The sequence below is a fragment of the Oncorhynchus kisutch genome, linkage group LG26, assembly GCF_002021735.2.
Source record: "Oncorhynchus kisutch isolate 150728-3 linkage group LG26, Okis_V2, whole genome shotgun sequence".
NCBI lineage: Eukaryota > Metazoa > Chordata > Actinopteri > Salmoniformes > Salmonidae > Oncorhynchus > Oncorhynchus kisutch.
The window spans coordinates 9,465,370-9,478,431 of NC_034199.2; the positions used below are offsets into that span (position 1 = coordinate 9,465,370).

The 13,062-nt window shown below is 42.5% G+C and overlaps 1 protein-coding gene across 3 annotated transcripts in view; it reads right to left on the minus strand.

Moving 5' to 3' along the window:
- The window catches only part of zgc:66484 (spermine oxidase), an 11,910-nt gene extending 968 nt beyond the window's left edge, over positions 1-10,942 (minus strand). The window contains exons 1-3 of one of the 3 annotated variants that reach the window (XM_031806160.1): positions 10,816-10,942; positions 1,342-2,534; positions 649-838 (exon numbers count right to left, since the gene is read on the minus strand). In XM_031806160.1, coding sequence (XP_031662020.1) covers positions 649-838; positions 1,342-2,534; positions 10,816-10,836 — 1,404 coding nt within the window. In that variant the 5' untranslated portion in view covers positions 10,837-10,942. Of the gene's footprint in view, positions 1-648; positions 839-1,341; positions 2,535-3,704; positions 4,331-10,815 lie in introns of those variants that run through there. The other 2 variants (XM_020461509.2, XM_020461508.2) reach the window with 2 other exon arrangements.
- Positions 10,943-13,062: the final 2,120 nt, after the last annotated feature.

The following is a 13,062-nucleotide window of genomic DNA, read 5'->3' on the forward strand; positions in this document are numbered from 1 at the left end:
ATATCATTTTAATTCACTGAATTGACTGACTAAATTGAAAACTGAATTGACCCCAGGACTGACAGACACAAACACACAACTGACAGACACAAACACACAAACTTTGGTCCCTGAGTATTATCTTTACTGTAAATCACATGTGTATATTGTGCAATTCTACAACACATCGTTAAAAACGAGGTCACAGTCTACAAAGCACCACCAACTCAGTTGGTATTTGGTATATGATATTGGCTTCAATTGCAGATACTGAACGAAAATATCTCCTGCATAAAATCTGATTAAGGGTCAGCTTGCCGACCATAAAATGAATATTGACTGAGATCATTCTGAGTGATACCGTGGCTTAATTGATGCCGTCTCAAATGCAAGTTAGCTAACTTAAGAGACATATCGCTGGTTCATACACTTACAAACTTGACTGTGTGTGTACCAATATTAGCCATGTCAAACTACTATACATGCTTACTAACATGTTATTAGGAAGTAGGTATGTAAAAGATATTAGTTATTGCAATAACGAGCAGTTAGAAGCATGCTTAATGTTACTAGAAGCTATCTTCATTTTAAAGTGTTGCCAACTGTACATGAAAGTTGTTGTCAGAATCATGTGCGCTCCGGAAGGGTTGTGAACGTCATGTACTGTACCTTTGCCTGTGAGTATCCAGCCTCACAGGGCAAAGGAAGCGGGGCTGCCAGGGCTGTGTGTTCCCTCACAGCGTCCACTCCTGGAGGGGGGTACGTATATGACCCACGGACAAAACGCTCACTCCCCCACTTGGACATCAGGACCTGGGCTGGCTCTGGTACTGACCAGCCAGTGAAGGACCTGAGCATTCTGTCAAAACACAAGCCTGACTGTTACTCATCCTGAACATTCTCACACAGTTTGCCAAAAGAATAGCTGACTAATGATGGGATTAAAAGTGATGACTGTGTGTTTCTGATTTAATTCTTCATGCATGCATTCTCACACAGTTTTTTTGCTTTGTGAGCAATAGCTCATGCTTTAATGTTGCAAAATAGGTTGTTTAAAAATAAGAATAGCTTATTTTACTTAGAGTTTTCTTTACAAAGTCACTTTTGTCATCAAGCATAAAACAATAGCAGAATAAAATGTCCTTAAATATTAGTGTGGTAAACCATTGTAGGGTATTTAAGGGCATAAAAAGCATGGAATCTGAGGCCATCTACAGACACCACCTAAAGGCAGGGTGAAAGGTTCAACATGAATGTCACATATCTCAGTGATGAGATATGATGGCCACAACTCTCTCCCACACACTCAATGATTGAACCTTTGACCTGTGCACCTGATTGATAAGCAGACCTGATACACACCTTACACACACCTCTCCCACTATCTTCTCATCCAGGCTCTCCATGTGTCGGGCCTCCCGGCCTGTGATCCAGCCGCAGAGGACTGTGGGATGGCGGGCCACCGTGTCAAAGCCACAGATCTTCTTATACCACATGTCTCTCCAGGCCCCACCCTCTGACTGAGAGTGCTGGTATACCTCCTCATCCTCGGGTCCAGCGTCCCACACCAGCTGGATCCCGGCACAGTCGTGGGGCCAGAACCTGTCCTCGAACCGCAGGTAAATCTTGTCCACTGTGCCGAAGCCCAGTCTCTCAATGGCGTCGGCCTTGGACTTGGGGAGGGCTGGCTCAAACATGGCCACGGCATTCTCTTTCAGGAAGCCTAAAGGGACGGTCACGATGACGTGGTCTGCCATGAAGCACTGTCCCCCCTGGCACAGCACTCTGACTGGACGGGTGTGGTTCTTCTCCTCCTGCAGGGCCCAGTGGATGCTGTGTACCGGCCTGTCACACAGCAAGGCTCCAGGCGGAAGGTTGTCCAAGAGGGTGTCTGCTAGGGCCTGATAGCCTCCGGGGCCCAGAGAATTGAAGAAGCCCCCCTCCAAGGCCACATAGTGACCCAGCTGCGAGGCAGACACCTCATAGAGGGAGGAGCTGGCCTCATCCGTGCATTCGCTCCTCTTGCACCACTCGAATACCCTCGGGCCGTCCTCCAAGGCCGCCAGGGGTGACTGGGCGAACTCCTCGTCCAGGTAGCCCCCCAGGCTCTGACTGCTGTGCCTAGGCTCCAACTCTGATTCGAAGGCCCTGGAGGTGAGCCCGCTGAAAAAGGAACACACCTGCTCCACCTCGTCCACCGGAAGCTGTCGCCTGCTTTCACGGAAGAAGTAGTCCCTAGGGGTGACAGAGCCTGGCAGGCACATGATGCTGGCTGAGCCTCTCTCCTCCAGCAGCAGGCCCTGCTCCTGGGCTAGCAGGAAGAGAGGGTTGGCCTCCTGACCGTGGATCCAGTTGGCCCCCAGCTCAATTACATTCTGGCCAAAGGGTCTTGTGGTGTAGACCCGGCCTCCGGGCCTGCCCATAGCCTCCAGGACTTGGATGTGCCGAAAGCCAGCTTTCACCAGGGTGGAAGCTGCAGATAAGCCTGATAGACCAGCACCAACCACCACCACTCTGGCAGCACTGTGTGGACTCATTCTGCAGTGAGCTGTCTCCTGAGGGAAGGAGGTGAGAAGGGTACAGTTTTTGCCCTGTCACCATAGAATTGCTTGGGACACATTCCTTCACCAAAAACTAAACTTTCCAATTGCATGCTGTATTTGTGCAGCTGTTTAACAACAAATAATAGACCATTTCAGTTGCTCAAAAGTTTAGCCAAAAATGTAAGGGACAGTGGGGTAAGTCATGCCAAAGGTTTAGTTGAGTCACTTTTTGTTTCTAGGAAACTATACACAAAATGAATCATGTGACCAAATATTTAAGAAGATGTCATCATGTTATGGAGTCTGTGAAGGAAGAAACCACATGGAAAAATTGAGGTAAAAAAGGGTATTAATCAAGTCCAATGAATGTATTGTGTTATAGGTTTCATGATGCTTGTATCTAAGCCAAAATACATGGTCTTAAAACTGTTTCATACATTAGTTGGGGTCTCTATAAGCTACAAGATGAGGTCCTAAACCGATCACGAAAGTTTATCCTTGTAGCTTTGTGGGCTAATATAGTCAAAATGGTTGCTTTGGGGTAAATTGTGCCCTTTGGCGAGTTGAGCCAATGGCTAATCAATATAACCCATACAAATGATTACATTTTGTTCGTTTTATGCATAATATGAATAGTATTTTGAAGACACCCCGCATTTGTTTGATTCAAGTTGCCTCTAAGCCACACTTGAAGTGTTTTACTCACAGGCATAATGCAAGGCATTATGGCTGGGATATGAGTTCACACCCGGGCCTGAGCCTATGTTAAAAGTGTACAAAAAAAATACAAAGTGTTAGAAATGTGTCGCTGTTCTCAATTTATCGCCGAGACCTAGCGCTGAGTGTCCTGGTGGGCGTAGTTCTTCCTTCCTTCCGTATTACCTCTAGGTGTCGACTCAGTTTACCCAGATTGCAATACACTATTTTGGTCAATTCTGTTTTCCCGGTTAAATTTGTCCTGGTTATCGAGTCTTCCTCGTTTTTTCATGTTTTCACTCTCAAAATCACAACAATGCTTAAACCACATCAGGAGCACGTTTGAGGTCTGGGAACAATCAATACAGTACATTTGGAGGGTGTAGTTGCCCTTTAATTCAATTGCTCGCTTAGCGAGAACGGGTTGTGTTTGGCTAGCGATGTTTTTGAACTCTACAATGTACAGTGTGTCAATTTCTCTCATACCTAGCGCCGAGACTCCTAGTGGGCATAGTTCTTCCTGATGTCGTATTACCTCTAGGTGCCAACGCTGTCAGCCTCGACGGTAATACACTCGTGTCCCCTCCATGGACTGACATACATAAAGCATCCTTTATTCTGGCTGCGAAGGCATCGGTTTCCTCCTTAACTAGATTTAATAGCTCGTCTATGGAAGAAAATATGGGAAATTTGCGTACTATACTGTTAATAGAACACACATGTCCACCACCATGTATGTGGCTAATGCTACTTCCTGATGTTGTGGTGCGTGTTCAGCCAGTGGTAAACAAGACTCACGAGGTGTGCAACATCCGGAAGTTGTCAGAAAATCCTGAAAATGGTGGTAGGAAATTATGTTATATTAAGAGAGCACAAATATTTTCCCATTTTTTTTTTTTACCGGAAAGCCATTAAGTCTAGTTCAGGAGGAAACCGAAGCAAGTTTTCACAACCTTGTACGTGGCTTGATTCATGCGTCCTTCACAAAGACAAATCTTCCCGATTCCAGCCTTGCTGAAGCACCCCCAGATCGTCACCGATCCTCCACCAAATTTCACAGTGAGTGCGAGACCTGGAGTGGCCTACAAGCCACAGTGTCTCGCACCCACTGTGAAATTTGGTGGAGGAAGAAAACAAAGCTTCCTTCTGCTCTGGCAATATTTGGGATAAATGTTGTCAGTAGTTTATAGAATAAACCAAACACATACCTATAAATAGTCAAATGCAGTGGTCTCTTAATTTTTTCCAGAGCTGTGTACTTTTCATAGTCATGGTACGCTTTGTGTAAAATTGAAAGTAAAAAATAACTAAATTTCCTACAACAAACAAAAAGTGGATTTTTATCCATCCTCCCCAATTCAGAATATATATAATTTTCATGGTCATGGCAAGCTTTGTCTAAGAGCTAAAGCTGAAGCTGAAGATTAAAAGCTGGAAAAGAAAACATATCAACATTTCCATCCCTAAAAAGCAATTAATCTTGTTAACCCCCCCCCCCCCCCCCATGTTCTACAACATCCGTAGAGAACGACACACTTTTAACGTGGCACCGTCATAAGATGCGACCTGTCAGTTTGTAACATTTCTGCCCCTGTTATTGTTAAGTGGAAACGTTTAGCAGTAACAACAGCTCAGCCGCGAAGTCACAGAATGGAACAGCCAAGTGTTGAAGCGTGTAGCGCATCAAAATCGTCTGTCCTCAGTTGCAACACTCAGTAGTGAGGTACAAACTGCCTCTGGAAGGGACATCAACACAATAATTGTTCTTCGGGAGCTTCATGAAATGGGCTTCCATGGCCAAGCAACTGCAAACAAGCCTAAGATCACCATGTGCAATGCCAAGCTTCAGCTGGAATGGTGTAAAGCTCGACGCCATTGGACTCGGGAGCAGTGGAAACGCGCTCTCTGGAGTGAGGAATCACGATTCATCATCTAGCAGACCGACGGACGATTCTGGGTTTGGCGGATGCCAGGAGAACGCTACCTGCACCAATGCATAGTGCCAACTGTGAAGTTTGTTGAAGAATAAATAATGGCCTGGGGCTGTTTTTCATGGTTTGGACTAGGCCCCTTAGTTACAGTGAAGGGAAATCTTAACGCTACAGCACACAATGTCATTCGAGACGACCAATGCATAGTGCTAACTGTGAAGTTTGTTGAAGAATAAATAATGGTCTGGGGCTGTTTTTCATGGTTTGGACTAGGCCCCTTAGTTACAGTGAAGGGAAATCTTAACGCTACAGCACACAATGACATTCGAGACGACCAATGCATAGTGCTAACTGTGAAGTTTGTTGAAGAATAAATAATGGTCTGGGGCTGTTTTTCATGGTTTGGACTAGGCCCCTTAGTTACAGTGAAGGGAAATCTTAACGCTACAGCACACAATGGCATTCGAGACGATTCTGTGCTTCCAACTTTGTGGCAACAGTTTGGGGAAGGCCCTTTCCTGTTTCAGCATGACAATGCCCCCGTGCACAAAGCGAGGTCCATACAGAAATGGTTTGTCAAGATCGGTGAGGAAGAACTTGACTGGCTTGCACAGAAACCTGACCTCAACCCCATTGAACACCTTTGGGATGAATTGGAACACAGACTGCGAGCCAGGCCTAATAGGCCAACATCAGTTTCCAACCTCACTAATGCTCTTGTGGCTGAACAGAAGCAACTCCCCGCAGCAATGTTCCAACATCTAACTGCATGTTAGGGACTGAAAGAAAACAGACAGCCTGTGAGCTTTGCACACTCTTGGAATTCTCTCAACCAGCTTCACCTGGAATGCTTTTCCAACAGTCTTGAACGGGTTCCCACATATGCTGAGCACTTGTTGGCTGCTTTTCCTTCCCTCTGTGGTCCAACTCATCCCAAACCATCTCAATTGGGTTGAGGTCGGGGGATTGTGGCCAGGTCATCTGATGCATTACTTCATCACTCTCCTTTTATGTCAAATAGCCCTTACACAGCATGGAGGTGTGTTGGGTCATTGTCCTGTTGAAAAACAAATGGTCCCACTAAGTTCAAACCAGATGTGATGGCATATTGCTGCAGAATGCTGTAGTAGCCATGCTGGTTATGTGTGCCTTGAATTGTAAATAAATCACAGACAATGACACCAGCAAAGCACCATCACATGCTCCTCCTCCATGCTTCACGGTGGGAACCACACATGCGGAGATCATCCATTCACCTACTCCGCGTCTCACAAAGACACGGCGGTTGGAACCAAGCATCTCAAATTTGGACTCATCAGACCAAAGGATAGATTTCCACCAGTCTAATGTCCATTGCTCATCTTTATTGGCCCAAATAAGTATCCTCTTCTTATTGGTGTCCTTTAGTAGTGGTTTCTTTGCAGGAATTCAACCATGAAGGCCTGATTTATGCAGTCGCCTCTGAACAGTTGATGTTGAGATGTGTCTGTTACTTGAACACTCTGTGAAGCACTTATTTGGGCTGCAATTTCTGAGGCTGGTAACTCTAATGAACTTATCCTCTGCAGCAGAGTTAATTCTGGATCTTCCTTTCCTGTGGCAGTCCTCATGAGAGCCAGTTTCATCATAGCGCTTGATGGTTTTTGCAACTGCACTTGAAGAAACTTTCAAAGTTCTTGAAATATTATGGATTGACTGACCTTCATGTCTTGAAGTAATGATGGATTGTTGTTTCTCTTTGCTTATTTAAGCTGTTCTTGCCATAATATGGACTTGGTCTTTTACCAAATAAGGCCATCTTCTGTATAACCCTACCTTGTCATAACACAACTGATTGGCTCAAACGCATTAAGAAAGTACGAAATTCCACAAATGATCTTTTAACAAGGCACACCTGTTAATTGAAATGCATTACAGGTGACTACCTCATGAAGCTGGTTGAAAGAATGCCAAGAGTGTACAAAACTGTCATCAAGGCAAAGGGTGGCTCCTTTGAAGAATCTCAAACATAAAATATATTTTGATCTGTTTAACACTTGTTTGGTTACTACATGATTCCATATGTGATTTTAGAGTTTTGATATTTTCACTATTATTCTACAATGTGGAAAAATAAAGGAAAACAGTGGAATGAGTAGTGTGTCCAAACTTTTGACTGGTAACTTTATTTTTCCTAGCATCTATGCGGAGCAATACTGGTAAGGGAGAACAGGAGCGACTTGAGAAGATGGCAGAAAAGGAAATAAGGAAGAAAGTGGAGCATATTATTAATAGACATGGAGTGGAGGATAACACAGGCCTTCTAAAAGATCTAGTGAAGGAGAAGATAATGGACAAGAAAAAAAGGAAAGCAGTGGAAACGTTTGAGGGAATATGGAATGAGGGATTTCACAGAACTTTTGGAAGAACTTTAGGAAATGGAGTAGGACGAGTGTGAAGATGAATTAGATGTGGTGGCAGGTGCAGTGATGACTGTTGAGAAGAAGTTGAGTGTAGAGGGAAGCAGTGTGACAAGGAAGGTTGGTTTCATGTACAAAAAAAGGGATACGTGTTTCAGTAGCTCAGTGATGGGCCCTGACGAGAGTGTGGATGAAGTTCCTGCAGTGAGGACCACCAAGGTCGGGCCGTGTCCGAGGATGTAAAGGATGATTCTGGGCCAGCGCGAGTGATATTTGTGTAGAGAATGGATCCTTCCATTTTGGCTGATAATATGTGGTGGTAGGTTGAGTGGAGAAGAGGTTCGAGACTGTTGAGTTGGTGAAAGTAACTAGGAGTGGACTAGGGAACTAGGGATGATTTGTTGTGTTTCTTCAGCCCAGAGGGAGCGGGTGCTCTGGGTCACGCGATTAGAGACAATAAATGTGACTTGCTTTGATCTCCAGAGCAGGGCACCTTTGTAAGGAGTGATAACGTGGGTAGCATTAAAGATCAGTTGAAAGTGAAGATTCCCGGTGTCTGTTCGCCATTTGTTGCAACCAAGGTTGGGTAGGTGACTTTCTAAATGTAATCTGTTAGTTACGTTACCTGTCCAAAATTGTAATCAGTTACGTAACTTTTGGATTATCCAAACTCAGTAACAATCTGATTACATTCAGTTACTTTTAGATGACCTTCCCCTTTAGAGGCATTAGAAGAAGATAAAAATGTATGTTACCAATTGAACGACATCTATTGCAGAATAAATCAATGTTCAAGTTTACATAGCTGGCCAATTTTACTTTATGGGTTGGTTATGTAGGCTGCTTTTAACCCATTACCTTCTACATAATACGATTAAATTATAAATGACATCTTTACATTAAAAACCAAAGTCTATCAGAATTACAGTCATTCCAGTAAATGTTATACCCCTTGATCTTCAAGAATAGGACTTGGAAATATGGAAGTATAGATTAGCCAAATTGCTTTACCTGAGCATAACCCAAAAACTAAGGACTTATTAGCCAGGCCTACGCTGTTGCTTATGATTTTGTTGTCATGGAGGCCCAAACACATACACTTGTTCTGTTTTTTATTCCTTTAATGTCCTTGTTTTTTGAGGTGGGAGTTGAGCAGGGTCTGTGTTTTGTTTACCTCTGAATCAGAAGACTGACTATACCGGCACACTTTACAGTGACAAAACAAGGGTTATGACACATTTTTTCATCTGGTTTTCATCTGGTTCGAGTTGAAAAAAATGCTGCGCTCATGGAATGGCATGCTTTGGGCACTACTGAAAAGTGCTATTTACACGTGAAAAATGAATGCCATGTGCTGCATTTGCTATAGGCCTATTGTTTATCTTTCTGTTGGTGACACTTTGATATCTTGCTAATATGCAGCTGTTTAAAGGGCAAATCCACATATGAAGCCCTGACCTCAATCCTATAGAAAATTTGTGGACAGAACTGAAAAATCATGTGCGAGCAAGGAGGCCTACACACCTGACTCAGTTACATCAGCTCTGTCAGGAGGAAGGGGACAAAATTCACCCAACTTATTGTGGGAAGCTTGTGGAAGGTTACCCGAAACGTTTGACCCAACTTAAACAATTTGAAGGTAAAACTTCTGACCCACTGGGAATTATGATGAAAGAAATAAAAGCTGAAATAAATTATTCTCTCTATTATTCTGACTTTTCACATTCTTAAAATAAAGTGGTGATCCTAACTGACCTAAAACATGGCATTTTACTGGGATTAAATGTCAGGAATTGTGAAAAACTGAGTTTAAATGTATTTGGCTAAGGTGTATGTAAACGTCCGACATCAACTGTATATACAGTGTATATATATATATATATATATTATATATATATATATATATATATATATATATATATATATATATATATACACTGGAGAGAGAGAGAGAGTCCAAAAATGGATGTAGGAACTACAGATTGCCCCTTTAAATTAATAATCAAAACTGTGGGTGGTTGGTGTGTCATCATGGTGGTTTCTGACTTGTGCTCAGACATGCTCAAGTGGAACAAACTTAAACTTGCACCTTTTTCAATGTTGATTTAAATGTCATTGAGAAAACAAAGAAGTGTGAAAGCATTTTTAATACGCTACTCCCCAACCCTGGTTGCGACACAGATCCTGCCGGAGAGCGTTGGGAAACGGAAAATAAGTTGTCTGTTCTGTTGAGTTTTGTTGTAATCTTTGGCAGATAAGGTTAGGGTAGGAAGTGAGAGTTATCCCGTGAAATACTTCAGTGTTTAATGGGTCAAATTTATGGGCATGTCGCAGCAGTAAGTAGGAGGGAGAGTCCTAGATGTGAGAAGTGTGCAAGAGCGCATGAGATGATGGAATGTGTAGTTTGGATGTTAGTTGTGGGGGTGCCCATGGGGCAAGAGCTCGGAGGTGTCCGGTGAGAGAAAGGCAGGTTGAGGTTGCTAATGTCAGAGTAGTACAGATAGTGTCGTATGCGGAAGTGGTGAAGAGAGTGGTAGAGGAAGATGCGTACAGGGTGAGGGATCCTGAGAGGATTCCTGCGATTAGGCAGAGACTAATAGAGAGTGATGGGAAGAATACTGTATTTGTTTCAGTAACGTAGGTTTCTTGGCATTCATAGCTATGGTTGCCAATTGTACTGCATAAATTATTTTATCTTTTAAATCACATTAAATAAAAGGTTGTTGGCAGCAGCAGAGAAATACTTGGGACTGCGAAGTTTTACTGCATAACAGTTGCGGGGGGTGTTGAGTGGTAGTGTTCTGACCTCACAGACGTTGGTCTGGAGTAGGATTAGATAGGTTTAATAGTGGAATGTGGTGGTGTGGTATAGAGGACTATTTTCCCTATGCTAAGTAGACTAGCTAAAGATGTAGTTTAAAATGTATTGGGCTGTAAGCTAAGGTTTCATTCAAACAGGCTATACATTTAAGCAATAAGGCACGAAGGGGTGTGGTATATGGCCAATATACCACAGCTAAGGGCTGTTCATACGCACGACGCAATGCGGAGTGCCTGGATACAGCCCTTAGCCGTGGTATATTGGCCATATACCACAATCCCCTGAGGTGCCTTATTGCTATTAGAAACTGGTTACAAATGTAATTAGAGCAGTAAAAATAAATGTTTTGTCATACCTGTGGTATACAGTCTGATATACCACGGCTGTCAGCGAATCAGCATTCAGGGCTCAAATTAAGTTTATAATTGAAAACAATTGCATCCTACCTGTGTTGATTTCGATAGCATATAGTCTAGGCAGGCTGGGCTGGGAAACTCAAGGACTCAGATTTCAAGAGAGAATACTGTTATGTAGGAAGAACAAGACTAAAGTCTTTATAAACTGCTTGGGTGTGTCTACAACTCTCCTCACATTGTTGAGCTAACATAACTGGTTAGTTAAAGTATGGTGGCTCCCGTAGGACATTTTAAGTTGAGTAAAAAGGAACACACAACAATAATATACAAGGGCTACATAGCGACCATAAACAAAAACAACTGTTTATATGGATTCTCATGATAATTAAAATTGGCATACGCTATGCACTGTATATGGATTGATGCTCTCTACACTCTCACGCAAATTCGTACTCCGTTGACAACGCCTCTCCATGTGGTTTCTGCTTTAAATTCTGGACTAAAATCTCACACTGGGTAGGCTAGCCTTTGGACCCATACTGTTTAGCACAGTTAGAACAAGGAGGAGTTCTCCGAATGTCTTCGGTAGTCCTCTTTATATGATATAAAACGCAAAATAAAATGTATCTTGCAGTGGCATCTTAAGAACACTCTGGGATTCTATTTGATTAATTTGTGCACTCCATAATTTGTACATTCATGCATATCCAGACCTCATTACAACTAGCCGAACATGTGTAGCTACAGCAGCTGTTTGACAGCATGATCTTCCTAGTGACTGTTATGCTACTGACATCTTCTGGACATAATTAGAACATTTTTTGCAACATTGCCAGGTACCAATGACTGATTTTATTACTGATAGGGAAATGGAAAAGGGGATACCAAGTCAGCTGTACAACTGAATGCAATCAACTGAAATGTGTCTGCATGAAGCATGAAGTTGATGTAAAGTATGTTAGTAAAACATTTTTTTGCAGCAGCTGCAGGCCTACTCAAACACACAGACAAATATCAAGTTTACAACATCATTGTAGTGAATTTATTTAATTTAAATATAGAACAGACTTTCCATAGAGAGAATATATATATATTCTTTCAATTTAAAATTAAAACAAAACAGTGTGGTCTAGATATAGCAATTTATATAGTAGCCTACATTTTAATGAGTCATTGTAAAGCCTTTTCAGAATTCCCAACATAGAAGACAGCTGAACCCCAACTAAACCAACTAGTACATAACGTTCTGAGAACCATATGTTTCTTAAGGCGTGGCCTATGGTTATTTTGCATACAACCTTCCCACAACTTTTTTTTTTACCCATCTACCAAAAGGTGCCCTTCTTTGCGAGGCATTGGAAAACCTCCCTGGTCTTTGTGGTTGAGTCTGTGTTTAAAATGCACAGCTCGACTGAGGGATCTTACAGATAATCGTATGTGTGTGGTACAGAGATGGGGTAGTCATTTAAAAATCACGTTAAACAATATTATTGCACACAGTGAGTCCATGCAACTTATGTGACTTGTTCAGCACATTTGTACTCCTGAACTTATTTAGGCTTGCCATAACAAAGGGGTTGAATACTTATTGTCTTAAGACCTTTCAGCTTTTGTTTTTTAATTAATTTGGAAAAAATATAATGAGACTTTGGCATTATGGGGTATTGTGTTTAGTACCAGCAAAACACCAGTCTCAACATCAATAGTGAAGAGGCGATACCGGGATGCTGGCCTTCAAGGCAGAGCTGCAAAGAAAAAGCCATATCTCAGACTGGGCAATAAAAATAAAAGATTAAGATGGGCAAAAGAACACAGACAGTGGACAGAGGAACTCTGCCGAGAAGGCCAGCATACCGGAGTCACCTCTTCACTGTTGACATTGAGACTGGTGTTTTGCGGGTACTATTTAATGAAACTGCCAGTTGAGGGTTTGTGAGGCATCTGTTTCTCAAACTAGACACTCTAATGCACTTGTCCTCATGCTCAGTTGTGCATCGGGGAGTTTCTTGCCAATTTCTCGCATGGAATAGCCTTAATTTCTCAGAACAAGAATAGACAGACGATTTTCAGAAGAAAGTTATTTGTTTCTGAAAGTAATTTGTTTCTGGCCATTTTGAGCCTGTAATCGAACCCACAAATGCTGATGCTCCAGTTACTCAACTAGCCTAAAGGACAGTTTTATTGCTTCTTTAAAACAAAAACAACAGTTTTCAGCTGTGCTAACATAATTACAAAAGGGTTTTCTAATGATCAATTTGCCTTTCAAAATGATCAACTTGATTAGCTAACACAACTTGCCATTGGAACACGGGAGTGATGGTTGCTGATAATGGGCCT